This window comes from Halichondria panicea, chromosome 12, assembly GCF_963675165.1.
Source record: "Halichondria panicea chromosome 12, odHalPani1.1, whole genome shotgun sequence".
NCBI lineage: Eukaryota > Metazoa > Porifera > Demospongiae > Suberitida > Halichondriidae > Halichondria > Halichondria panicea.
Window position 1 is genome coordinate 6,044,930 of NC_087388.1, and position 27,551 is coordinate 6,072,480.

Consider the following 27,551-nt stretch of genomic DNA (forward strand, 5'->3'; position numbering starts at 1 on the left):
ATCTGTTGAGAGTATACCCAAGTTTTCACCCGTTTCGTCTATAACCAGAACTTCTTTGTCTTCTCTTTGATTCTCTTGCCTCTTTGGTTCGTCTTCTTGATCAGTCAAGATTTGCCGACATCTCCTCTGTTTGTTACTAGCAGTGAGGTTGAGATGGAGCGTGTGGAGGCGAGTAGTGTGTGGGCGTGGAGTGGGTTATGATGGAACAGTGAACAGTGACCGTATGATCCATCGGCTGCTTGAGTGGTATGAAGTTGTAAATAACAGCAATTCTTAATAATTCTATAAAAATGGTACAAATCCTACATGTACAAATAATTTTGAAGCAACTCCATTCGTTTTTTCTTGAGTTAATTTTATATCAATGTCAGTTCTATATACTCACGTTAATTACATGACACGAACTCTATTGCTACTTTTTAGCTTCTTAATGTATAAGATTGCCACGGGCACTAAAAGCAACAGAACAAATACTGTAATCAGTAGTATCAGTAGTAGCCACAAAGCAAATGATGAGAATATTGAATACGAATACTGGATTTCTGATTTCCTTACTACATCACTAGTGTTTCGTTTGGGAACAACTCCTATGATACACAATTCTGGTCTGTTCACAAAACTGTCGAAGTTGTGATTGCACTCTGTTATAGTTGTTATTGAGCAAAGGCTTGTAAACGAGCTAGTTGAGTATTCCTCATTCCGACCATTGATACGATATGTTATGTTGCTCATGACATGTGAGTTGGCTTTAAAATGGACGCCAAAAAAATAATAACTATTTTCTGCAAGCATGATACCGATCGGGTAATTATCATTTTTAATGCAGTACTCCATATAGGTGAACATCCAAGATCCATTGTGCAAAAAGGATTTGTATTCATCGACATTGTCAAAAACTACCAAAACAACTGGGCATTCCGAGCTTTTATAGTCTGCTGCTACTTGAATTTGCAACCTCAGAGAAACGTTATATGGTGCATAGAGCTCATAAATTGGAGTATTTTCTTCTGGAGTGAGTATTCCTTCCTCGTATATTGTGGTATTTTCTTTTCTGATATCATCACAATTGTTGATGTTGAAGTGAATTGAGATGTTAGTATTAGTGATCTCATTGATTGCTAGCTGCTTTACATTCGGTCCGACTCGAGCTATAGGTAGTACTGATTGCTGGATCAGTTGAGTGATATGTACTGAACCATCAAAACTTTCTGATTCTTGGTCTATGAGTATTGTGGTGAAGATTGTTGTAACAGCAAAAATGAGTGTGAAGATAGTAATCATATAAAAGAAAAACAATTTATTATATTTTCTCCTCTCCTTGCTAGTAAAAAATGAGCGACGTGGAGTTGGATGATTCTTATCGAATGATGGATGGATTGTAGTCGGAGTGCAGCATCGACACAGTATCTATATAATAGTATAGTCCAATGAAAGGGAATGTACATTATTATAAATGAGGTTAGCCTCAGACACTGCATGCGTGCAATAGCTATAATTATGTAATTACCTTGGACATCCAAACGTCACTGTGGTTGTTAACAAAGTCGAGGCATCTGGCCTTTATGGTATCCTGCTGCATGTACAGTTAATAGAGTATCACCAGTATTATTATACTGGCTACTAAAGTTTAGATCATAATTATTTGTCACACATCAGTTGTGCAATTAATTGTGGGAGAACCGCAAACATTTATCTACTACATCTTACCTGCTTTGAATCAGTAATTATAAGACCATCCTTATCAGAGTTTGAATCATTGAATTGTGTGCGGAGTTCATTTATGACTTCTGAACCTCGCGGCAAGGTAGTAGAGTTCTTTACAGGAGAACAAACATGTGGAGGATCCTTTCTAGGATTTGTAATGTACTCGGAATCTGTTGTCTCATCAATAATTATTGGTTGACTTGACTCTGAATCATCACCCCGAACATTTCTTGATCGTATGGTACGGCCATGCAGTTTAGCCCGGCTTTGATCTGCATGCATGCACGAATATACATTATCAAGGGCATATAAAAGAAGAGAGGGCAGCAATAGCGAAACAGCGTGGGCGGATGAATGTGCACTATAGATAGTGAGCTGCTCTCTTATAATTATACGCCTTTGGTATTATACCAGTGAGCATATCAACCTACATAATAAGCTGGAATTGGGAGCATCCACTGTAGATGCATCAGTTGTTGAATTTCCACCATCTTTTTGAGTACTGGTGGATTCATCTGCGAGCACGATGTTATACATGCATGCATGCATGTGCGGTCAAAATCATTGAGGAATGTTTTACCTACACTTGGTGACATTGCATCTGTTATCCTGTGTATGTGTTCATCTGACTGAGAAATTAGACAAACGTTGATTGTTGGAATGTTGGCAAATATTTCATCGCACTCGACCAGCACTCTCAACACTTCTTGATGTTGCTTTTGATATGCAATGTCAAAGGCAGTTAATCCAACGTTATTTCTAGCGTTGACATCACTGATCATGAGCTTAAGAAGATATTCGGCAGCTCCTTCGTTGTTGAATCGAGCAGCTATGTGAAGAGGTGTGTCTCCATCTTCATTCACAACTGAGATATTATGATGGTGTGTTTCGACCAATTGGGTGACTAAGAGTCCCCACTTTGACCAGTCCCAGCGACAGCACTGTAAAAACAAACGTGTTACCGTAACACACGTGTAGCGTGTCACATGTGTGCTAAATTGCTCTACGTATGTCAAATCAGCACATTAGTAAGTATATGCGTGCTATTTTAGCCCACTGGTACCACTTTAACCCATGTGTATGTGTGTTACACATGTGCTAATTGACCCAACGTGTGTTATATAAGCACAGTAGTAAACTACATGTGTGCTATTTCAGCACTGGTATTACAGCAATAGAATGTGGTATATTACGGTTTATAATCAAGTGTAGTGATAATTGTAGTGATATTTGAGCCATTTCTGAGAGTGAGTAGCATCACTAACTTGATTAGTAAATTATTATGGCATGTGAGCACTGATCTAAGTCAACATAAGAAAGTTTGGATCATGTCTAATTATAGATATCTTGCTGACAGGTGGTACAGTCTTTATCCTTCATAAAAGAGCAAGAGAAGACCATTGAGTTCTCATTTATAAAGTATTTTGTTTGTTGGCTGTTTTAAATCTTTTTTTAGCTTTTCTATATAAAGCCCAGTGCAGAAGTTGCTACGCGCATGCGCAGTTTCTAGTTGCTATAGCTCCTTCGCAGCTGGATTCTAGAACAAAAGCAGAAGAGTCAAAAGCAGTCTAAAGGATACCACCAAGGACCAAGAGTTGTTTAAAAGCTGAAAGAGCTGAAAGAGGATGGTGCCAAGACCAGGGTAGCAAGTGGTGAGTTTCTCCAGACAGTTGTTCTGGCTAGCTGTACACAACAGTACAAAAATAATAATACCTATATTTATACTTCGCAGCTGCAGCTTGTAGCCTATACTACTAAGATACTACTAGGAGACTACACTATAGAGTGTCTAAAATAAGGAGGGACCAGGAGTTAGTTAAAAGCTGAAAGAGGATTGTTTCATGACCAGACTCGACTGCATGGAGTAAAGCAAGTGTTTTTCTAGGTGAGTTTCTCCAGGCAGTTGTTCTGGCTATAGCTGTTGACTGAAAATGATAATACCTACCTGTTTGTATTAATGGCAGGCATTGACGGAAAAAGGCTATGGTTATTTGTGGATGACTTTGACGAGCTGTATATATAGTTCCAACCCAGTGGACAGGCTTCAGCACCTTGTTCATGTTCACACCCAACTGTACTTCGGCACTCAACTAGATATGGTAAATCATTCTATTTGTACTATAAAATTAGCGACCCATTCCATAGCAGTGCATATATCCATTCCACGTGGCTATAATAAAATTAATTGTACAGCTCCAATGGTAGAACTATAATTATACTTGCCAGTTTTAAAGCATTCCCTTTTGAATACGTTTGCGTAGCTGATTAGTTAGCATGTGTGTGTGAGCGACCATAACCAACCAACAAGCTAAAATGTATGCTGCTACTGCTGATACATATTGGGTACAGATATATAATAGATAGATCACAATTAGTCTTGGCTCTATAACAGTAATATTCGAGGCAACCAGGTCACTGTAGCGTTGTTAGCTCCACCCTATTCTAAGAACTATAAACACTCTTTTAGAATAATTATTCTAACAATTGTATAGCCTCGATTTCATGCCGCGCGTTGTAATTCTAACCTAAGCGCCAGAAAATATGTACCGTGTGAGGTGCAAAATTTTGTGTTTTTCGAGGCCAAGTAAAAACTGCACCCACTGGTATTTCATTCTTGGTAGGTGGTTTCCTGTCATTGAAACATTACAACTGCGAGCATCTATTCTGAAGGCAAATAGCACTCGCGAAATGTTCTCGATATACATGTACGGTACTCGGTGCTCAAATTGAGCAAAGCAAAAATTGGGACTTGCCCCTTTATTGTAGGTAGTAGGGAGACACTGTGTGTAATTATTATGTGCCTTTTATTTAAACAAAAGGTGATTGCGTATGTTTTGATAGCCCATAATTATGACATAAACAACAATTGGAGTGGCATGGTCATCACATCAATATACATAATTATGTTGCATGGTCTTCATTTGTCTCCATTTCGATCCTTTGTAGGCATGGCTCTATCCTGAAATTTCATCACCGAAGACGATTGCCAAGAAGGCCGTACCTGCCTCTGCATGTTGTAGCTTCTAACACTTTATAACGAAGAAGCAGACAATGGTACTTATAATTTGCTGCAACAATACTCTGTACTCATGCAGGAGGGCATACTTTATGTTCCTGTACATTTTCAATCACTTTTTCTGCTGTTTCATCGAATGTATATACGTATAATTTAATTGCACCTCCATTTATCTTTTCACAGTCACATGCCAACAACGTCACTGTTAATAATTTATTGCATGCTACATACGTGCTGGTTTAACACAAAAATCAATGACACGGGTGCTGTTTTAACATTGATATCAAGTAACACGTGTGTATAGTGTGCTATTTTAGGAGACATTCGAACGACACGCTACCACGGGTTAAAATAACACGTTTGTTTTTACAGTGAGGCAAGATGGAGGAGGGTTATTCCATCACTGTCCCTGATTGAACTGACATCAACTGTCGGATCAAGCCCTATCAGTAAGGCTAAGGCAGAAGTCGGGTCATCACCATCTTGGCCAAATGATTTTAGCAGCTTCTTTGTTGAATTACCTTCTGCCTGTAAAGTGTATGCGTTAGAATAGAATACGGATACATTGTTTAGAAGTACAGCTAGCTGCATTAGAGTATAAAACAAGGTACTTAGCACTTTAGTATACAAGTCTAACGTGAATATAGTTATTACCTTCAATATTACTTTTTGACCAATTTTGACCTCAATGAATCTTTTTTCTTTCAAATACTGCATATTTTTAGGACTCAAGTGGCAGTAAATATGCTTAAAACATGCTGGAACTCGAAATACCAGCTCTGTACAGCCTTCTTGAACATTCTTTAAATTTAAAAATTGATGTGGTATTATTTCTTCCCAGCATTTCATAAAAACTAACTTCAAGCGTTGAATTTGATCGTGAGTGATTGTTTTAAAGTCAACATCGATCTTACATGTTATCTCCGTTGATTCAATGTGAGACGGTTGAGGGCCAAAGTCATCAACAAATAGAAAACATTGTCGATTAACATATTGCTGAAACAAATGCTCGTATCTCAGTAATGCTTGATCATCATCCTTACATGGGAAAAGAAATTCTTCTCTTATTGCGGAAATGAGTGAATAATTGAACCAAGAGCAGAAATTATTCTGTAAGAAGAAAGACAATTCGCTAAAGCTGGTAATATCATGGAACAGAATTTGTTCAGAAGGTTTATGAAAAATTGGGTTGAAATGCGATTCTCGTGGTGTTAAAAGCATCTGGACGAACTGTTTTACTTTAATAACATTATATTTTGCTTCCAGATTCGTAATCGTGTTTTTGAGTAAGCTACAAAACTTGGTATGAATGTTTTGTCTTTCTTCACGTAGGGCCGCCATGAACATACTATAAGAGATTTCCTTCTTTGACATTCTGTTTTCACTACAAGGAGTATCACGAGTGCATCTTTTAATTTGAGGTGGCTTGGAGCTTAAACACTTATCTCTGCCAGTGACATGACCCAAGATGGTACACTTTCCACAGTCGCATTGGAAGCTAAAGAATTTCCAATCTGTATTAAAGTCAGAAGCCGTGGGTGATTCAAATCCAGATGAGCTTACACTGACGGATCTTGGTTGTAACGCTTCACCTGCTTGACCTCCGTTATCTGCAATGACGAAGTGATCATTTATTGGCTCACTATACTACAATCATGGTGGTACAAACTATTGCATATACATGTAGTTTCATCAGCCATTACAAACCCAAACAGCTGGGGAAGAGTTGTAGCAGGTTTATGTATATTAACACTCATGCATCATAAAAATTGGTCAGTTAACAATATCTTACGGGTATTGGCTGTATACATAGAGTTGGGTTTTCATAATGCAATCTAGGATTGATACTTACATATACAACCTACCACTCTCTTTGATTTTTGGAGTTTGATCACACTGTTGATTTTGTCTCTGTATTAGCAGTGCATCATTGAGTTTTTGCACTGCAGTTTTCGTAAAACTACCAGCTCTTTCAAGAGCACTAACGAATGAATGGAAAATAAATGGATCGTTTTCTATCTGGAGTTTCACAGATTCCATTATTCGCCGGGCTTTGTCACCATCATCATGAGAGTCATTCCTAAGATAATCTTGATTGGCTGGTGCTAGAATCTTTAATCGATCGCTGACATCTTTAGGAGACTGCTTAATACAAGTAAGAAGACTGCTGTGACAATCCTTGAATGCTTTGTACTCAGCTGAGTCAGACATGATGCTTGACAGTTAAAGTGAACAATAAGCTTTTAGTGAATGAGCCCCACCCCCAATCTTATAGCAGAGCCTGAGGTGGTACTCACTAATGGGCAAAATTATTCATGGTTATTTAATTAAGTAACTAAACTGTCGAAACTGTCTCTGCCATGTATGACCATGCAGGTTATTAATTCAGCCAGTATACAGAGATGTGTGAGTCCCCCTCTGTATACATGTATACACACATTACGTATAACTCTCTGCTAGAAATATACTGTTGGGGTTGTAGGGTACTTGACATTGTCATAGTTCTTTACATGAGGTGGTCGTGTGAATAATATTTATTGGTGGCTTCCTCTGCGTGTTGTTCTTTCCCAAAAAGAGCTATTCATTACAAAGGATATAAGGTCACATGTCATTGCAGTCATGAGATTAAGTGTGAGAGCTTATTCACTGCTACACCTGCACTGCACATGCATGTTGCATAAAGGCTCCGTATGAATTCAATGTATGTTTAAACGTGAAAATTAGAAGCAAAAAACAACGAAAGATCGTTTTCTATATCCTTACTCCTTACTTATTGTTTGCTTTTTCGAATGTGCTTACTAGATCTACTGCATGTACGATGACTATTCACTTGTTGGTATTTACCATTGTGGCACAAATTAAACACTTGATAATTATAATCCATCCACTTTTGATGGTCTTAAGCACACAGAAACTTAGTCCTAATTCTTCTAATGATTCATTCATAGATGTTGAAATCAAGGGAGTAAATGATCACTGACATCTTTAGGAGACTGCTTAACAGTAAAAACACTGCTCTGACAATCGTTGAATGCTTTGTACTCCGCTGACTTTATAGACATAAATGCTTTACAGCTAATAATATTATTAATCTACGTTTAATCTTACGAGATCTAGACTACATGCAGGAAGGAAGTGAATCCACATGTAATTGTATATATGGAATGTTATCAGTGACAATAATACCCACCAGAAAATGCTATCCTAAATATGCTGACACTGCAAAAAGGACACTGAATTTACTGAAGTTGCGGAATCAGACCCACAAAAACTTGCCCTCCAGAAAATCATACCCAAAAGTTAAACAGAGAAAATACACCCATGCACAAGAATCATTACCCTCGAGGAAATCACACACAAAACAGACTCTCCAGAAACAATACCAAAATCATAACCTCCAAAACGTTACACTACCGCCCCCTAGTTGCAAGCCATGCCCCTTCACAGGAGGAAGGAGTTGTTCTCTGTGCCAGTGTTGGCGCTACCAATCAGATTGTAGATTTTGAAACGTCATCGTCCACCTAGTCATATCTTAAAACCACACCCACGCTGATAGCTAAATTCCATGCACAGGTAAAATTCCACTGGGACAACTTTAGACCCTTCTTTCCGTAAAGGGGTGTGGCTGGCAAGACTAAGGGGGGTGGTGTGACGTTTGGAGGGTATGATTTTGTGCACAGGTATAGATCTTCTCGAGGGTCTGTTTTTGGTGTGTGCATGGGTATGATTTTCTAGAGGTACGTTTTTGTGGGGGGGGGTCTAATTCTGTAACTTCAAATTCAGTGGCCTTTTTGCAGTTTGGGTAGAGTTTTCTGGTGGGTATTATTGTCATTTATAACATTCCATATAATTGAGAGGTGTGTGCTTAGCCTTTGTCATATCTTTGGTTAGAAAGGGAGTGGTTTCCAGTCTATTATATTTACTGGCATCATGTCTGAGACAGCCGAGTACAGAGCATTCAAGGACTGTCACAACAGCCTTTTTACTTGTGTTAAGCAGTCTCCCAAAGATGTCAGCGATCATTTACTCCCATTTGAGATCCTAGCACCAAATGATCGAGATTATCTCAAGAATGACACTCATGATGACGGTGACAAAGCACGACGAATACTTGATGCTGTGCTGCTCCAGATAGAAAACGATCCACGAGTTTTCCAATCATTCATTAGTGCTCTCAATGCAGCTGGTAATTTTACGAGGGCTACAGTGCAAAAACTCGACTATGCACTACAGAGACGAAGTCGGTGTGGTGGATAGTGCACAGCCACTTAACTTGTACTTAACTTTGATTGCATGCGTAGAATAATTATTATTATAGCTGTATTACACTTGTTTAGTGTTAATTGGAGATTATTTGATTGGACCGTAATTATAGAGATTCTATATATGGCCTAAGAGTAAGTAAACTTTGTGCTTCGTGTACATAATAAAAACAATAATTATACTCATTGTTGTAAAGAGGGCCTGCGAATCTCTGTTCCTATACCAGTGCATGCATTGCATGTTCTTTGTGAGTCAGTGTGTGTTTCCCTGTGATCTCTCATTTATATCTATATAATTATTATAATACTTGCTCGTCCTCTAGCTATATAGCTATTCCTAGACAGGCCATGCTCTGACTCTGATGCTGCGGCAGCATGTGTATAACATACTTTTTTGCATAAGTTATTAACTCACATTGCATGAAAATCGCTATATACACATAATTAGCTACATAGAACATTGCTAGTTCTTTTAATTAAGAATTTGATATCAATAATACAACTTAAACTTCTTAGTATACCCCAAAAAGAGCTATTCATTACAAGGTCACATGTCATGCGCTGTAATGAGATTGAGTCAGTTGTTTGTGATTGAGTGTGAGAGTATAGTCTCAAGGCCAGACTCCCCCTGGCTACAGCAATGTACCAGATGCCACACCTGGGATGATTAGAAGACATTCATTAGCTGAACATGCACAAACACAACTCCCCCAGAGGATAATTAGAGACATTCATTAGCTGAACATGCACAAACACAACTCCCCCAGAGCCACTATAATATTATTCACAGGAAACCAGCTGCTTTTTTAGCAGGGAGTTATACCGTGGCACAGTGTGTGTACATAGAGGTACTCACATATCTCTGTACTGGCTGAGTTACCTACATGGTCATGCATGGCAGAGACAGATTCGGGATTTCTATTATTCTTTTTCATTCTTCTCGACCAGTCGAGATTTGCCGACATCTCCTCTGATTTTTACGAGCAGTGAGGTTGAGGGAGTGTGTGGGGGCGGGTAGTGTGTGGGCGTGGAGAGGGTTATGATGCAATATACAGTGACCACACAATCCATCGGCTACTTGAGTGGTACAAAAGTCGCTTTGAGATTGGGCCAATGAATGTTAGTACAGGAGGGGTTGTGTAGGGTATAAGAGATCATGAATAATTTTGCTCCAATAGTCAGGTTATCGTACCACCTCCCATTGGGGGTGGGGCTCATTCACAAAGCTTCATAAAGCTTACTGTTTATTTACTGTCAAGCATCATGTCTGACTCAGATGAGTACAAAGCATTCAAGGACTGTCACAGCAACCTTCTTACTTGCATCAAGCAGTCTCCTAAAGATGTCAGCGATCGTTTATTCCCATTTGGCATCCTAGCATCAAACGATCAAGATTATGTCAAGAATGACACTCATGATGATGGTGACAAAGCACGAAGAATACTTGATGCTGTGCTGCTCCAGATGGAAAATGATCCACTGGTTTTTCATTCATTCATTCGTTAGTGCTCTTGAAGCCGCTGGTAGTTTTACGAAGGCTACAGTGAAAAAACTCATTGATGCATTACAGAGACAACATCAGCAGTGCGATCAAACTCCAAAATTCGAAGAGAGTGGTAGGTTGTATAAATATAAAAGCTTTCAATCCTCAGATTGTATTATGAAACCCAACTCATGGATTACTATGTATACAGCCAATACCCGTAATCATAATATCCGTAAGACAATGTTGCATGACTGTCTGCAGTTGAGTTATGCTAGCATTATTGATAGGTGTTCATCATACGTAACTGCATGTGGGACTGTCCCACCTATAACTATTGAAGTTAGTGACATAAAAACCTATTTTTATGATGCCTTTAACTGACTGTAGCTATACTATAGGGACTCGGAATTATGAAAGAATTGAAGCCCATATCTAGAGTCAGCGATATATATGGAAGCATATCCATCAAATGACTGTTGTATACCTCTAAATCCATACCGTTTCACCTTACAGCTGGTTAAGCAAAAGAAGAAATCAGACTACATGCACTAATTGATAGGGAAATTGGACAATGTGACGTGCCACACTTGGCTGGTTTATTTGACGATGTTGAGCTATATCTTGATTGTTGTGGACTGACCCCTGGCGAACAGACGACTGTGAATGAAAAAAAACATAGTTCTGGTAATCATGTGGCAATGATCAAGTGCTTGACAATCTGGAGAACAACAAATCCCAAAGCTGCCACATTCCGAGCACTACTGGACTTTGTAGTGTGCCTTAGGAAAGGCGAAACTGCTCGCCAAATCCGTCAGTATCTGCAGGGGCGGATCCAGGGGTATGGAATAGGGGGACCATTCCCCCCTCATTTCTCCTAAGAACCTTCATCTATCAGCTACACTAAAAACTTTTTTTATATTTGTGATTTCCCCCCCTACCAAAATTTCTGGATCTGCCCCTGGTCTGCGTACACCCTATTGCACTTACCGTACAATATAATAGATACAGTTGTTTGCACTTGTAAAGCGCTTAAGTGTTACACTGCTGCCAACTCAGATGCTCTCATTAATACTTTTATTCTTCTAGTATAATTATTGTGTTGTTACTGTGTTTTTATAGAGACCATTGTCGAGATTGATTATTTTTGATCTCTTGATAATAATATCGACACATTGCAAGCAGCACAGTATAGTTTTACAAAGCATCAAAGTCTTATTATAGTGACATTATTTTGTTCATTGCTAAGTGGTATGAAGTTGGTTTGATTTCTCGGTAATAGATGGGCTGACGGAGGGGAGGTGCTGATGAAGGAGAGATGGTGAAGATTGATGAGATAATCTAGATCTAGAAGTGTATGGTGTAACAATTTCACCGAGACAATAAAAGAATGTACAAGGTCCTGGTACATTCTATTAAGCTCAGAGTCCCCCCCCCCCCCCCCCTATATAAATATAGCTGTTGGGGTTGGAGGTGAGCTGGTGGAAGCCTCCATTGAACGGGAGGGGGGGAGAGTCAAGCTAAGGCAGAGAGATAACACATTCTAATTATGACAAGTCACTAGTAATTCCCAGGACAATTCCTTGCATATAGAGGTATGCATGGTTGTGCACACACGGAGGCTGTACATTGTGCTCAATAAGGAAAGTAGTACAAATATATAGATACTGACCCTATAGTACATAACTATTGTGCTGCACATGCACGTACAAGTGCATATCATTGTTATATGTACCCTGTACTCCCCCTATGCAATGAGCCTTCTTCATTCCCAAAAAATGTGACATAATAATTATATATGACGTAGACATAAGACGGCAATCTTCTATTAAATATCCACTATCAGCGAAACCGATCAATCCATAATAATCACAAAAGATTGCAGGAGTGTTTACGATATAGAGAAGATTGCCGTCTTATAAATACAACTGACACGAGCATGATTCTCGGTGTTATCTTATGATAAGCCATTTTTGTAGTTATGTAAAAGTAATGATCTTTACCAAAAATGGACATTGATGCCTCAATATAATTACCGATTGATGCTAAAATTATTCAAAAATTATTCTGAGCATAATTTATCATGATCAGGCCCAATGTTGCGCGTAGTGATGTAGCCAAGATGTGAAGACATGTATAGCAACTACCGTATAAGGTGAAATTTTCGAGGGGCTTAATTTTCGTGGATTTCAGGGGTTAGCAATCCTACACGAAAATTAAGTCCACGAAAATTGTTCTTTAATTAGAATTATCTTCTATAACGTGCAAAGATTAAAGGCGTGGCTTCCGGTAAGCAGTCATTTCCATGAACATTGTGCAACGAAATGCTTTTAGAGGCCATGATAATGCATTCCACGAAATATAAGTGCCTCAAAAACTTCGCGCTATACTGTATATATATAGTTGCTATGCCAATTTTTAAACAAAACAGTTAGTCGGCTATAATTTAATATAATTATATATGAAAAGTATGGGCATGTAACACAATATGACATTTCCTTGTATAAATCATTGACTCACATGGCATGAAAATCTCAGTCTAACATATATAATTTTAATGTATACATAATTATAGTATATACAACAGTATCTTAGCAACTACCATGAAGTTGAATATTGCACACACCAAAGCAAATAAGTTTGGAGTGCTCCGTTTGCCATTGCTGATACTCACACCCTCAACACTCACACCCTCAACACTAGTACGATTAACAGGAAATACTAGAGCAACAATACACAGTTCATCATTGTCCTCAGCCATAGTGATACTAGTAGATAGTGAAATGGTACAGCGGTTGATGTTATTGTCATAAAAAATGACGCAGGATTTCTCACTAATCGCATGGATATTATACTGGTGAGAAATTCCAGAGATGCGTAGATTGATGGTAGTAGGTACAATAGTGGTACAGATCACCAGACCAGCGTATAAATAGGAGTTTTTATCGACCACTATTTTTGTAGACAGCTCGTCTCGATTGAAGCAAAAGTCAACGATAAAACCAGTTTGTATACCAGTTTTAAGAAACTCGATATATATTTCCAGGTCATCATATATCACTAGAATAACTGGGCAATCACATGAGCTGGACACAATACCTTGAGATGGGGTAATTGAATATGTTAGACTGGACCCATCCAAATAATAACCTTCGTCAACGTGTTGTATTGGTCTAGTTACGCTCAGAGAGATCGATTTATCCACAGCAATACGGTCAACATCCAGTTCTTGACAATCTTTGACTGTGAAGACAATGAGAGATCCGTGAGAAAACCGGATTTTTTCGAATACAGTGAAAGTTATCGAGTCATATGCATGCTTGATAAACGAGTTAACAAAGATTATATACCCCCCAGGCAGTTCGTATATGCTGTTTACAGTGATGCTTAGGTTTTTTTCTGATACAGGAAGGACAGTAGTCATGTCTGCTACAGCAATTGCAGGAAACACTAAAGAATCGTCAGAAACATTAGTTGGCGGAGTTGATGTTGTCCATGGAGATTCAGAAACAGTAGTGTATATGATGGGTGGAGGTGAAGTTGATGTATCAGAATGAGATAGCTCTAGTGTGAGAACAGGCAGTAAGACTGCTAAGACCACCACTGTTAGTACCACAATGACGACCAATAAGATTATTATCGTCAACAGCCACGACCATTTGCAACGCCTTGAATGCTGAAGAAAAAAGTTGAATACATGTATACATTCAAGTTTAGGCTTACCATTGTCACCAGAGACTGATCGCCAGTGCTGGATATTTCCCCATGATTGGATGTGTCAGCTTGGCTTGCGTAATCTGCATACATCAGTGCATGTTGTAAATAGAATTGGTCCCTCGGTGCATTAACTTACCTGTAGTGGGATCAAGCTGACTTCTCTGATCCATCTCACTGATGTTGGTCATTTCCATTATGCTACCTTAATTAATAAAATAATTATGATCAAAATTATTGTTATACAGGTACCACTAACCATTTGTTGAACTCAGCCTGTACCCTTTAGATACTGTGTGTCCAGCATGTCCACTAAGACGTCTTTCGACCACCTTAGCGAGATCATTGTGCCCAACACTAGAGCGTGAGAGAGCCTCAAACACGTCTGTCCAGTTTCTCTCACCACCTTTTAGCCACTCTGATAAACCCTCAAGATAGCAGTTATCAGGATCTTCATGAGATCTTATATTGATAGTTTCAATAGTAGTATTATTAACTTGCAGAGCTAACAACATCTGCTTCCATTTAGCTCTAGCTTGAAATGTTGCTTCATAGACTCCACTAAGATCATTCAAAGTTATTAGATTTTGGAGTCCTTCACGATGGTTAGAGCGATTATGCATATACCTGCTGAGTTAGCTTGATCCACAGCTTCTAATTCCTTGTACTTACACAGTAAAAACAGATTCGTTATAATAACATAAAACATCTCAAATAAAATGCATCATTTGAAATTTAATGTAGAAATGACAGAAATTTATGTCATTTCTACATTAAATTTCAAATGATGCATTTTATTTGAGATGTTTTATGTTATTATAACGAATCTGTTTTTACTGTGTATCTGTAAGCACTACAATTAAGGAGGAGGTCATCATGTCGCTCATTCCTTTCCCTAAGTATTGCAATGAATTTATCATAAATTCCCGGAAAACTTTTGACTTTTGCCTGCAATTCTAGTACTAGTATCCTGGGTTTTGCCGTGTTTGTTTTGTCCAGCTGATTGATTTCCTGATTCGTTTCGTATGGTTTTGGAACAAAACTCCAAGGTTTCCTCCTGGATCTGAAGCAAAGTCAGCAACTAGCTGCTCGTTGCAACTCACCAATACATCGTAACCAATATTTGTTGTCATTATATTGCACCTCTCACAGACCTGCCATGCAAGTGTAGCATTCTTGTAATAATGTTGTCTCAATAATATAAATACCTTAATTTAATACTTGCATGCAGTCTTTGCCAGATTGATATAGAGATTCTAATGGAGTAGCTAAATTAATGAAGTAAGTTGCAGCTAGCATTGTCAGTACATGCATGCAGTCATGAGATTGAGTGTGAGAGCTTATTCACTGCTACACCTGCACTGCACATGCATGTTGCATAAAGGCTCCATGTGGAATGCACAATTCAATAAAAAGTTAGGACATGTCTCACAGTCTCACTAATACTCTAATACTCCTAGCTAGCTGACAACGTCCAATTAGATTGTTCGATTCTTGAAACTCTTCTGTACACACTCTTTTAAGCTTTGAATAGAGACGTCAGTTGAGGTGGGGTCCAAGTTCACTCTGACTGAATTTCTTTGTCAAATTATTATTATGATATATACAGACACCGCGAAGTGCTTTTCAAGACCTGAAAACGATTGATGTGTGCATGACTGTGCAGATAACTTGCTACAGCAGATGCCACACCTGCATGGGATGATTAGATCATTAGCTGAATACTCCCCCAGAGCCACTATAATATTATTCACAGGACCACCATGCTACAATAAAGGACGTGACAATGTCAACTTGTCTAAATCAGTATCCCTACAATGCCAACAGTATTTTTAGCATGCAGGGAGTTATACACAATGTACGTGTGTAAATATACATAGAGGTACTCACACATTTCTGTACTAGTCGAGTTACATGGTCATGCAAGGCAGAGACAGTTTTGGCATTTCTTTCCTTGATGCTTTTACTTATTTGGTTTGTCTTCTTGACCAGTCGAGATTTGCCAACATCTCCTCCTTTTGTTGCTAGCAGTGAGGTTGAGATGGAGCATGTGGGGGCGGGTAGTGTGTGGGCGTGGAGTGGGTTATGAGATGGAACAGTGACCGTACTGGCTGCTGAAGTGGTATGAAGTTGTAAAAACATTATTAATTCTTTTGAAAATGTACTTTTGAGAGCCTACTCTTTCACCTGTCAACTCGTCTTTTGACAAATACTTCCTAATGCATATTCTTAGTAAAAACAGAGAAAAATCTGAAAACGCTAATATAGCTACCCGTCTATATTATAATTATATTAACCAGAGATCTAAAATTATTCTCTCATTTAATTTTTGCCGCACAAAACTATTCCTATGAATGATTTGAGCTGCTTTAGTGTCGCTGAAAATGGTGTTGACGTCTCTCGTGTCATAGCCTCGATTCCAGGCCGATTAAAATACGTATTTTAATCGGCCTGGTCTCGAGGTTACTTCTGTCTTAAAACTAGTGTTCAAGCTTTCTAGACCAACGCAATAGACGGCATAAGCCACAAATTCACAGAACTCAGTCATACAGATAAAGTATTATGGAACATATTATTCTAGTAAACAGACTAATTTCCGATAAAATTTACTAAGGTTTTACGTTCGTAGTGTGATTACCCATAATTATTCTGGGTAATTTGAAGCGCATGCGCACTATCACCCCTGCAATAGGTACCAGGCCGTATTTTAATCGGCCTTGAATCGAGGCTACTCGTGTCACTGCAGCTATGTGCAGGAAGGCTAACTATACCTGCTGCATAATTTCTCGGGGTGTGTAAAAACGAAGAGCTAGTTGTTACACACTGCCTTTCCCTGTATGGATGTTTTTGCGGAGACTAAGCTTAGATAGTAAAAAAAGTTGAAACTGCCTTCAACATGCAACATAAGAAAAATCTGGAAATTGCCTCCGACATGCCACACTAGAATTATTACACTGAAGCTGTCACAGTGGCAGCCTCTTCAATACTAACTTTGTATCTCGCAGTCTTGCATTGGAATGAAACTCTATATGGGTCTGTTTTTTCGTGCATGGGCTTCCTTCCACCCACGCGTATTTGGCTGTTGGCGCTAATCTAGGATGCAGCTTTGCGAAATTGTACAGCACTGATGATAAAGTCAGCATGTGTGGAATTTGTCTGCGTGACATTCGCCTTGGTCATGTTATTTTTCAGTCACACCTGAAGTTACCAACAATGGGTATACTAGCTGTTCAAGAGTTGATCTATGACTATAAACAAAAAGTATACATGTGTACGTGCAAAGTTTCATGTTCATGCTGGGAGGGCTTCGTAGGGGGTTTATTGGGTTTGTCAAATAAAATTGCCCAGAGGAGAGTCCTTTAGAATAATGGAGTAATGAGTATAGTTGCCGGGGTACTAAATAGGAAGAAAATTTAAGCATGCATGATGGGACAAGCCTTATTTCTGACTGACATGCAAGTACATGCGTAGGTATATAGGTATTTGCGATTTTATTCTTGCGAAGTACGTAAGATAGTGATGCTCGCATAATTATATTATTGACTTGATACATCGGTAATTATTATTTTCAACAATACAGAATACACAGTACACTGGACTAATAAAAAAAAATAGTATAACTAATATATAAAATTAACAAAGTAAAAACTATAATAAAACATAAATATAACATTATGTATAGACACAATTTGAGTGGATTCGAGTTACAAAACTTATGATGTGACTGTCGGCTGTAACAGATTCGAACTGATCTGTTGGTTTTCAGTTTCTTGCAATAATTGTAAAAGATTGGCAGTAAAAGCCACACAAGAAAGAGCATAATTATCATTAGCCACGCAACAAGTAAATTTATTGATGAGAAGGTTGAATAGGAATACTGGAGTTCTGCTTTCCTTACAACATCACTAGCATTTCGTTTGGAAACAACTCCTACGATACACAATTCTGGTGTGTTCACAAAACTGTTAAAGTTGTGATTGCACTCTGTTGTAGCTGTGGATGTTATTGAGCAAAAACTTGTGAAGGAGCTAGTTGAGTTTTCCTCCTTCCAACCATTGATACGATAAGTTATGTTTTCCATGACATGTGAGTTGGCTTCAAAATGGACACCAACAAAATAATAGCCCTTTCCTGCAAGCATGATACTGATCGAGAAATTACTATTTTTGATGCAGTACTCCATATAGGTGAACGTCCAAAATCCATTGTGCAAAAAGGATTCATATTCGTCAACATTGTCAAAAACCACCAAAACTACTGGACATTCTGAGCTGTTATAGTCAGCAGATACTTGAATTTCTAGCCTCAAAAAGGTGTTATATTGTGTGTAGAGCTCATAAATTGGGGTATTTTCTTCTGGAGTGAGAACCCCTTCCTCGTATATTGTGGTATTTTCTTTTCTGATATCATCACAATTGCTGATGTTGAAGTAAATCGGAATAATCTGAGTATTAGTGATCTCGTTAATTGTTAGTTGCGTTACATTCGGTCCGACTCGAGCTATAGGTAGTACTGACTGCTGGATCAGTTGAGTGATATGTACTGAACCATGATTGGGTTTTGGGCTTAATAATATCGTGGAGAACAATGCAGAAGCAGAAGATAATGCAAAGAGAGTAATAATAAAAAAGAATAACAATAAGTTAAATGTTCTCTTTAGGCTTCCATAAGTAGTCAGAGTACAGCATCGACAAAATACCTATAAAGGTCCAATGAAAAAGGGATGAACATTAATGAGTTTTATGTCTCAATGCAATAGCTTATACGTTACCCTGGATGTCCAAACATCACTGTGGTTGTTAGCAAAGTCGAGGCATCTGGCCATTATGGTATCCCGCTGCATGTGCAGATAATAGAGATATCATGCACCATGCAGCATTTAGGTAATCGAACAGCTAAACAAGTACAGTTTAGATCATGCACACAGTGCAATTTGATTGATCACAACAAAGTGTCAAAGGTTCATTAAGAAAAATACCATGAACTCACTATACTGTATATAGCGCGAAATTTTTGCTGTTTTCTTGGGTTAGCAATCCTACACGAAAATTGTTACTAAAACGTAAAGGCATGGCCTGTGAATGTTTCCGGTATAAGCAGTCAACCCCCATGAAATATTTATTCCAAAATGCGTTTAGAGGCCAATCCATGAAATTCAAGTGTCTGGAAAATGTTGCACTATACGGTAATTAAACTGTGGGAGAACCATAACCGCATTAACTATGGTAACTACTTCATGCTGCATCTAATTCTTACCTTATGTTTTTGTTTTGAATCAGTAATTATAAGGTCAACCTCAGAGTTTGAATCATTGGGTTGTGTGCGGAGTTCCTTTATGATTTCTGAACCTCGTGACAAGGTAGTAGATTGCCGCTGGAGAGAAGTCTTTGCAGGAGAACGAACATGTGGAGAACAAGAAACCACATCATTGTATGTGGGAGGATCTTTTTCAGGAATTGTAGACAGTTGAGGATTTTTAATATACTCTGATTCAGAAGCTGTTGTCTCATCAATTGGAGTACATCGTTGACTCGGCTCTGAAGTATCATGTCGAAGATTTCTTGATTGTATGGTATAGCCATACCTTTCAGCCCGACTTTGATCTGTGCATGTGTGCACGAATAATTATATTATACACATGCATGCAGTGCATGCATTCGTAAAATATAGTGCATGCACTCACTGCATGTGAGTATGTATATATGCAAGAGTATATCTATATACCTTTGATTATGTGAACCTACATGATAAGCTGGCACTGACTGCTGATGAGAGAGCATCCACTGTAGATGCACTAGTCATTGAATTCAAACCGTCCTCCTGAGTACTTGTGGTGTCATCTGTGAGCAAAATATACATATTACATGCATGCATGAATACATATGCGGTCAAACCTGCACTGGGAGACATTGGCAATGCATCTGCGTTAATGCATATGGGTTTGTCTGACTCATAAACACTCATGTTTGCAAATATTTCATCGCACTCGACCAGCACTCTCAAAACGTTTCGATGTTGCTTTTGATGTGCAATGTCAAAAGCAGTTAATCCAACGTTATTTCTAGCGTTGACATCACTGAGCTCAAGAAGATATTCGGCAGCTCCTTCGTTGTTGAATCGAGCAGCTGTGTGCAGAGGTGTGTCTCCATCTTCATTCACAACTGAGACATTATGATGGTGTGTTTCGACCAATTGGGTGACTAAGAGTCCCCATTTTGACCAATCCCAGCGACAGGCAAGATGGAGAAGGGTCATTCCATCACTGTCCCTGATTGAACTGACATCAAGTGTTGAATCAAGCCCTATCAGTGAGGCTAAGGCAGAAGTCGGGTCACCACCATCTTGGCCAAACGCTTTTAGCAGCTTCTTTGTTGAATCACCTTCTGCCTGTAAAGTTTAAGCGCTAGAATACATATACATTGTTTAGAAGTACAGCTAGCTGCATTAGAATATAAAACAAGGTACTTATGTACCACTTCAGTATGTACAAGTCTAGTGAATATAGTTATTACCTTCAATATTACTTGTTGACCAATTTTGACCTCAATGAATGCATTTTCTTTCAGGTGCTGCATTTGTTCAGGACTCAACTGGCTGTAAACATGCCTAAAATAAGCTGGAACTCTAAACACCAGCTCTGTACAGCCTTCTTGAACATGCTTCAAATTCAGAACTTGGTGTGGTAGTAGTTGTCCCCAGCAATTCACAAAAACTAACTTCAATTTTTGAATTTGATCGAAGGTGATTGCATCAAAGTCAACATCGATCTTACATGTTATCTCCACTGATTCAATGTGAGACGGTTGAGGGCCAAAGTCATCAACAAATAGAAAACATCGTCGATTAATATATTGCTGAAAGAAATGCTCATATCTCACTAAAGATGGATCATTTTTATTCGAGAAAAGAAATTCTTCTCGTATTGCGGAAATGAGTGAATAATTGAACCAAGAGCAGAAATTATTCTGTAAGTAGTCAGACAATTCGCTAAAACTGGTAACATCACGGATCAGAATCTCTTCAGAAGGTTTGCGATAAATTTTGTTGAAATACGATCCTTGTGGTGTTAAAAGTGCCTGGACGTACTGCTTCACTTTAGTAATGTCATATTGTTTTTCCAGATTCGTAATCGTGTTTGTGAGTAAGCTACAAAACTTCGAATGAATGTTTTGTGTTTCATTATGTAGGGCTGTCTTGAACGTACTATAAGAGATTTCTGTGGATGATACTCTGTTTTCACTACAAGGAGTGTCACGAGTGAATCTTTTAATTTGAGGTGGCTTGGAGCTTAAACACTTATCCCTGCCAGTGACATGACCCAAGATGGTACACTTTCCACAGCCGCATTGGAAGTTAAAAAATGTCCGATCTGTATTAGAATCAGAAGCCGTGAGTGATTCGATTCCAGATGAGCTTGTACTGACAGATCTCGGTGTTAATTCTCCACCTGCTTGATCTTCGTAGTCCACTGTGGCAGAATGCATCTTGTCATATTAAGCGAATGGAGGCACATGCAATAAAATCTCACTATAATTGTAAGTGGTACCAAGGGCGTATAAAGAGAAGAGAGCATGCAACTACAATCTATCATATTATAAATGGACGGAGGCGTATGTCTAAAATAGACAAAATTTATTGTATGTGCACTTTATACTCTTCGTCTATTCCCTAGTGGGCGGTTGGCTAAATACCTGCTGACTCATCAATAATATGACGCATGTATACACAGTATACATTACGAGTTGCATGCGCCCTCTCTCTTCTTATGTATAGGCCCTTGATGATTAATTTATAGTTGCACTTACTGGTTGCAACAATCCTCTGTGGTTCTACTGGAACTTCAGTTTCTGCATGCAATTGCAATACAAAACTCATACACAATTTATAGCGTAAACTGTAGCTATAATACTGCATATGAATTACACCATGAGTTCAGTACGCAACTCCAATAGTATATGGAATGCCAAATAGGTCTAAAATACATCCCACTCATTCGGATGTCCCACATGCTACATCAATCTTTACCCGCGGCCATGCCCAACTAAGAACAGTTTTATATACAGTATTATCAAATAGGATTGAGGAGAGGGTAGCCGATAGATGTCAAGTAGCCGATAGATGTCAAGTAGTGTATACGTGGGTAGTAGTGTGGGACACCCAAATGAGTGGGATGTGTTTTTGGCGTTCCATACAATAGACTGTACACAAAAGGTATTCAGTCTGCCTAAGACCCCCATTATTTGCAAGACAAGACAACATACCACAAATATTTCATAAGGATGACATCATAAAACAGTGTTTCATATAGCCTTGATTCCAGGCCGCAAAGAGAAAGGCAGCCTGGTATACCTATGCGCATGCGCGAAATAGTTGACAGCAATTTCATCATAATTATACAAATTCTAAAAAAAACGGACAAAGTTACAAAAAGGAAGAATACGTATGACAATGTGACCACAATGGCAGCTTTCAGAGACACTTAATCAAAGTAGAATAATTATGCTGCAGCAGTGTTGCTTCTTTTAGCTCTGTTTATCAAAGAGAGAGTTCAAGAAGGCCTCCCAAACAGCTAGAGCTGCCAGCTGGGAAGAGTGGTGCATGGGCTCTTTAATACATCAGTAGATCTTGAGTGAATAACTTCCTGAGTGTCAAGCACGTTAAAGCTTATTAAAAGCTTTCAGGAATGATCATTAGCTTCTTTATCTTCAGCAATGACTATCTTGTCGAACATAAAGGCAAGCAGAAGACTTGCCTGGTCCATATTACCACAGCCTCATCAGGGGACCCACAGGAACACATCATGCCTTTCCTATAACATCTGTAGACTTACAGCGTAGGGTGTCGTTAAGTAGAGACTTGGCTTAATACAATAAAGGGGGTAAGAACTCAGTCGTCTCTTTGCACAATACTTCTAAATAAGTTCTATGTAACGGACTGTAACTTCAGAATACAAACAGTATACGGTTTATTTTACTGACAGTATCCACAAATACACGGACTACCCCGGCCCTTTTTGGGGTAATGTACGCGCATGCGCCAGTGGCGTAGCTAGGATTTTGGGAAGGGCAGGGCTCAAATCCGTTGAGCAGGGCCAGAGCAGGCGCTGAATAGCAGCAGTAAGCATGCGCAGTAGATGGCCCTGCCTACATTTACATTTCCATTGAATGACATCATTCTAGTAACTACGCATTTGGAGTTGATGAAGCACAAAAGGGGGGGGCTCTAGCCCCGTCAGCCCCCCTCTGCCTATGCCACTGTGTGCCTACTAGGTATAACAGGCCGCCTTTTTCTTCGTGGCTGGAATCGAGGCTATGTTTCATAATGATACCCCGAAAACTCTACCAGATTGTAGTGAAGGGTGATTTTTTTCTAAATTTCCAAAGCTCATAACACTGAACTCGAACTTGTTTCTAGGAGATGAATTAGGAATGTGTTGACTCAGCAAGTTTAAGATTAGTGTGAGCAAAAAGTCAAAGTTAAGCTCTTTCTGAATAGTCTTTGTGGTTGGTGGAACTCATGGCTAGCTGCATATCTCCAGATGTGAAAGGAACCATGCAGTGACTGCCAGTCTCTAACGTATCAACTAGTGTATCTGATGCATGTGATGCTTTGCAGCAAGCTAGAAGGCTTGAAGTCATTCACGATGTGTTCTATGCTATTGCCAAATTGTGTATTAATGTCAAAGTTTGTGTAACTGCTTTGCAAACACGTTCATTTGTATGGCATTTACCTTATTTAAACCAATTTTTAGCTTGCTACATTGATGGTGAACAGCTTGCTCAAAAAGTCAATGTATTTATTGTATGTTAACCTGCATGTCTTCTTGATACATATTTCAACTATCAGAAACAAAGAAAAACGGTATATGCAGCTGTTTGCATAGACCTTGCTAAATCAGCTCATTGCATTACCATGCACAAAACCATAAAATCACCATACAATGTTGCTATGCAAACAACATGTAGTCCTAAGCAATGATGGCTTCTAGCACTTGTATGGTACTTTTAAGGCTACAAAAATGGCTAATGCGAGACCCTCGAAAATTACCCGGTATATATATATAAGGTGGTATCAAGTAAATGCTCTATCTACTCTTGGTGGTATGGAAACTCGTGAGGATCTGAAGTGGAGAATGAGCTGGGACTAGCTTGCATGCATATGCCAGCAGATAATTATGATATACATGTATAGCTACTAATCTGTCCACTGAATGTATGGAAAGCAATGTGAAGGCTGAAGAAACTGTTAGTACTGCAAAGGACCTCAAACACTGACAGATCACAAAAGATAGTTTAAGCCTGCTGCTTATACGAGAAATGTGAAATATGTTCGGACTTGTTGGTCAAAACCGATATACCACAGTGAGCAATCAGCTTCTTTAGCGTAAACATTTTTCGTTCAGCATGCAAGTCTCAGCACAAGGTGTTGATAGACCATTCTCTCCACTTCAAATCCTCCCGGTTCTATGAGTTTCCAATAGTCTAGTTCTAGAAGCCACCATTGCTCACTTTTACATGTACATGTCTAGCATAGCAACATTGTATGGTTTTGTGGTAATGCAGTGAATGGTTTTGCAAGGTCTGTGCAAACAGCTGTATTCATGAGCAACTTGTAGCACTTCTTCCTGTCTTGGTTGGGGTCTTAGGGCAGACTGATTGTCTGACCTAGGCACAGATACTCACTATTGTAACTGCAACTAGTATAGGACTATGTTATTCCAGGAGCCCATGCAGAAGGAGCAGCTGACTACGGGGATCACGTTTTGTAAGTGGCTATATACGGCTGCATTTCCATATAAATATGTGCAGAGTCACTAAGTGGTTGAATCCCTACACGTGTTATACCGCAATACAGGGCTGTGGTTTGTAAGCACTTAGTCGCTTGCATAAAATTACGAAACATGATCCCCGAGGTGTAAAAATTACGAAACATAATCCCTGAGTGTACGTTGAAGTTTAAACTTCAATGCAACGTACACTCAGGGATCATGTTAGCCGCTCCTTCTCATAATTTATTTATGGGCTCCTGGGCCTTTCCTACTGGCAGTTGTAAATGAATAACATTAGTGATAATTATGAATAAACTCTAGATTACACACATACCTGCTGAGTTTGTTTGATCCACAGCTTCTAACTCCTTGTACTTATCTGTAAGCGCTGAGATGAGGTCATCATCATGTCGCTCATTCCTTTCCCGAAGTATTGTAATGAATTTATCATAAGTTCCCGGAAAACTTTTGACTTTTGCCTGCAATTCTAGTACTAGCATCCTGGCTTTTGCCGTGTTTGTCTTGTCAAGCTGGATTTCCTGATTTGTTTCTTCTGATATCAGATGGTTTTGAAACAAAACTCCAGCGTATCCTCTAGGATCTGAAGCGAAGTGAGTAACTAGCTGCTCGTTGCAGCTCACCAATACAACGTTACCAATATTTGTTGTCATTTTGCACCTCTCACAGACCTGCCATGCAAATGAAGCATTCTTATACCAATGTTGTCTTAATATTAATAACTTACTTATACATGCAGTCTTTGCCAGAGTGTAGATCGATATATAGAGATTCTAAGTTGCAGCAGCTAATCTCTCTAATGCTTCATGCACACTGGCACCAAATTCTTACTAGTATATCCCCAAAAAGAGCTGTATTATAGTTTCTCATTACACTTCACAGGGTAGAAGATCTATGTAAGTTAAGGTCACATGCATGTCAGTTTTATGTATGCAGCCATGCATGAGATTGAGTGACCACTGTCCCACACACATGCATGCACTGCACATACCTGTTGCATAAAAAGGCTCCATAATTATGGCACAATTCAATTAAGACATATAAGCCTAGCTGACAACGTCCATTCCAATCGGATTGTTCGATTCTTAGAAATTTTTGGAACTTCTGTACATGCTCTTTGAATAGAGACATCAGTTGAGGTGGGGTCAAAGTTCACTCTGAGGTGCTTGTAAAAACCGAAACATGATGTATGCATGACTGTGCAGATATAGTTGCTACACTACAGCAACATACCAAATGCCAAATGCCCACCTGGGCTGATTTAATTAAAAATTTAATTAATAAATTAAAAATTAATAACAAAAACGACATTTATTAGCTAAACATGCACAAACACAACTCCCTCATATAGCCGCTATGAATATTATTCTCAGACCTAGTCTACAACGCCAACAGCTAGTATTTCAGGGAGTTATAGCAGCACAATCAATGTGTGTACATACAGGTACTCACACATCTCTGTATGCTGGCTGAGTTACCTGCATGGAGGCTTGAGTGGTACAAAAGTTGTTTGATTGGACAGATAAATGTTAGGACAGGAGGGTTGTGTATGGTATTATAAGAGCTATAGTTACTTAATGATCATGAGATCATGAATAATTTTGGTCCAATAGTCAGATTATCACACTACTTCAGGCCCTCTGCTATAAGATTGGGAGTGGGGCTCATTCTCATGCACAAAGCTTAGTATTGTTCACTTTTTGTCAAGCATCATGTCTGAGTCAGCAGAGTACAAAGCATTCAAGGACTGTCACAGCAACCTTGTTACTTGCACCACACAGTCTCCTAAAGATGTCAGCACTTCCTTTTGAGATCCTAGCACCAAACGATCTGCCTTGATCGCACTGTTCTTGATTTCGTCTCTGTAATGCATCATTGAGTTTTTGTACAACAGCCTTCGTAAAACTATGGAGTCCAATCAGATTGTTCAATTTCTGTACACACTTTTTGAATACAGTATAGACTCTCGCTATTCTGGCTCTCTAAAGTATGGCCACTTCGATATACCGGTCATTTGGTTTGGCACGGATTGCTATAGCTCCTAATTGTATGCAGTTGCTAGGATATGCCCATGCAGTGGTACCACTGTGATAATTCCCTCTGATATTTCTCCAGACATAATTATTTGGTAACAATAAAGACAGCATTGCTGTTTATACGAATAAAGATCAAATAGTTTGATACCATCAGGCATGCATGTACAGCACAAATAACTCCATATCGAAATAACAATAGAACATAAAATGAGTGGGCATATTTGTAGAGTGGGATGTCATTTTCAAATTCAATGGACATCAAAGGAAGGCGAATATTTCCTGCCATATATATGTAAACTACTTTGTTGCTTTGAAAACGTATATATAGAAACCAGCATAGAAACCCTTGCTGCATATAGACCTATACATTAGTTTTGTTTGCAGTTGGTGAACGATACAGTATTGTGTATATATTTTGTGGGTATTAATGTTCGCGGTTCGCTGATTAAGCATATACCGTGAACATTTATGCCCACAAATTTAATATTGCATGCATGCTGCAGAAAGGCTGCTATTCTGTGAAAATCTTTCTAACGGTTAATCTGCGAAA

The 27,551-nt window shown here is 38.9% G+C and overlaps 4 protein-coding genes and 1 long non-coding RNA gene across 6 annotated transcripts; 1 reads left to right on the forward strand and 4 right to left on the reverse strand.

The window, feature by feature from the left end:
* Positions 1-390: 390 nt before the first annotated feature.
* On the reverse strand, positions 391-2,059 carry LOC135345513 (uncharacterized). The gene is made up of 4 exons (XM_064542930.1): positions 1,708-2,059; positions 1,508-1,573; positions 1,379-1,407; positions 391-1,324 (listed from the first exon to the last, which is right to left on the reverse strand). The coding sequence occupies exons 1-4, from the start codon at positions 1,984-1,986 to the stop codon at positions 391-393; spliced, it is 1,308 nt and encodes a 435-aa protein (XP_064399000.1). The 5' UTR covers positions 1,987-2,059.
* Positions 2,060-2,648: 589 nt separating this feature from the next.
* On the forward strand, positions 2,649-4,868 carry LOC135345399 (uncharacterized). Its single transcript, XR_010397733.1, has 4 exons — positions 2,649-3,356; positions 3,437-3,589; positions 3,669-3,803; positions 4,651-4,868. It is a non-coding gene; the product is annotated as an uncharacterized LOC135345399 (long non-coding RNA).
* A 46-nt stretch (positions 4,869-4,914) lies between these two features.
* On the reverse strand, positions 4,915-6,994 carry LOC135345389 (uncharacterized). Its single transcript, XM_064542816.1, has 3 exons — positions 6,586-6,994; positions 5,375-6,330; positions 4,915-5,248 (listed from the first exon to the last, which is right to left on the reverse strand). Exons 1-3 carry the CDS (start codon positions 6,929-6,931, stop codon positions 5,087-5,089), a joined length of 1,464 nt encoding a protein of 487 aa, XP_064398886.1. The 5' UTR covers positions 6,932-6,994; the 3' UTR covers positions 4,915-5,086.
* Positions 6,995-13,006: 6,012 nt separating this feature from the next.
* Positions 13,007-14,259, reverse strand: LOC135345404 (uncharacterized). The gene is made up of 2 exons (XM_064542827.1): positions 14,189-14,259; positions 13,007-14,141 (listed from the first exon to the last, which is right to left on the reverse strand). The coding sequence occupies exons 1-2, from the start codon at positions 14,189-14,191 to the stop codon at positions 13,035-13,037; spliced, it is 1,110 nt and encodes a 369-aa protein (XP_064398897.1). The 5' UTR covers positions 14,192-14,259; the 3' UTR covers positions 13,007-13,034.
* A 3,480-nt stretch (positions 14,260-17,739) lies between these two features.
* Positions 17,740-26,058, reverse strand: LOC135345405 (uncharacterized). 2 transcript variants are annotated; one of them, XM_064542828.1, is made up of 9 exons: positions 25,693-26,058; positions 25,282-25,636; positions 21,985-22,026; positions 20,692-21,647; positions 20,074-20,566; positions 19,924-20,019; positions 19,436-19,782; positions 18,951-19,016; positions 17,740-18,878 (listed from the first exon to the last, which is right to left on the reverse strand). In XM_064542828.1, the coding sequence occupies exons 2-9, from the start codon at positions 25,616-25,618 to the stop codon at positions 17,778-17,780; spliced, it is 3,438 nt and encodes a 1,145-aa protein (XP_064398898.1). In that variant the 5' UTR covers positions 25,619-25,636; positions 25,693-26,058; the 3' UTR covers positions 17,740-17,777. The 2 variants fall into 2 exon arrangements, with proteins under 2 accessions (XP_064398898.1, XP_064398899.1); XM_064542829.1 differs by having other exon boundaries at positions 18,740-19,016.
* Positions 26,059-27,551: the final 1,493 nt, after the last annotated feature.

What these genes read in the sequence shown, in the direction of transcription:
- LOC135345513 (XM_064542930.1), bottom strand. Translation starts at nt 1,986, where the DNA reads ATGCATGCAGATCAAAGCCGGGCTAAACTGCATGGCCGTACCATACGA. An exon ending in TAATTACTGATTCAAAGCAG is followed by an intron (nt 1,574 to 1,707) that starts GTAAGATGTAGT and finishes CTGTACATGCAG; the next exon opens with CAGGATACCATAAAGGCCAG. An exon ending in GTGACGTTTGGATGTCCAAG is followed by an intron (nt 1,408 to 1,507) that starts GTAATTACATAA and finishes ACTATTATATAG; the next exon opens with ATACTGTGTCGATGCTGCAC.
- LOC135345389 (XM_064542816.1), bottom strand. Translation starts at nt 6,931, where the DNA reads ATGTCTGACTCAGCTGAGTACAAAGCATTCAAGGATTGTCACAGCAGT. An exon ending in TCCAAAAATCAAAGAGAGTG is followed by an intron (nt 6,331 to 6,585) that starts GTAGGTTGTATA and finishes TCGTCATTGCAG; the next exon opens with ATAACGGAGGTCAAGCAGGT. An exon ending in GTCAAAAAGTAATATTGAAG is followed by an intron (nt 5,249 to 5,374) that starts GTAATAACTATA and finishes TACACTTTACAG; the next exon opens with GCAGAAGGTAATTCAACAAA.
- LOC135345405 (XM_064542828.1), bottom strand. Translation starts at nt 25,618, where the DNA reads ATGACAACAAATATTGGTAACGTTGTATTGGTGAGCTGCAACGAGCAG. An exon ending in GCCAATGTCTCCCAGTGCAG is followed by an intron (nt 20,020 to 20,073) that starts GTTTGACCGCAT and finishes TTTTGCTCACAG; the next exon opens with ATGACACCACAAGTACTCAG. An exon ending in ATTCAAAACAAAAACATAAG is followed by an intron (nt 19,017 to 19,435) that starts GTAAGAATTAGA and finishes CTGCACATGCAG; the next exon opens with CGGGATACCATAATGGCCAG.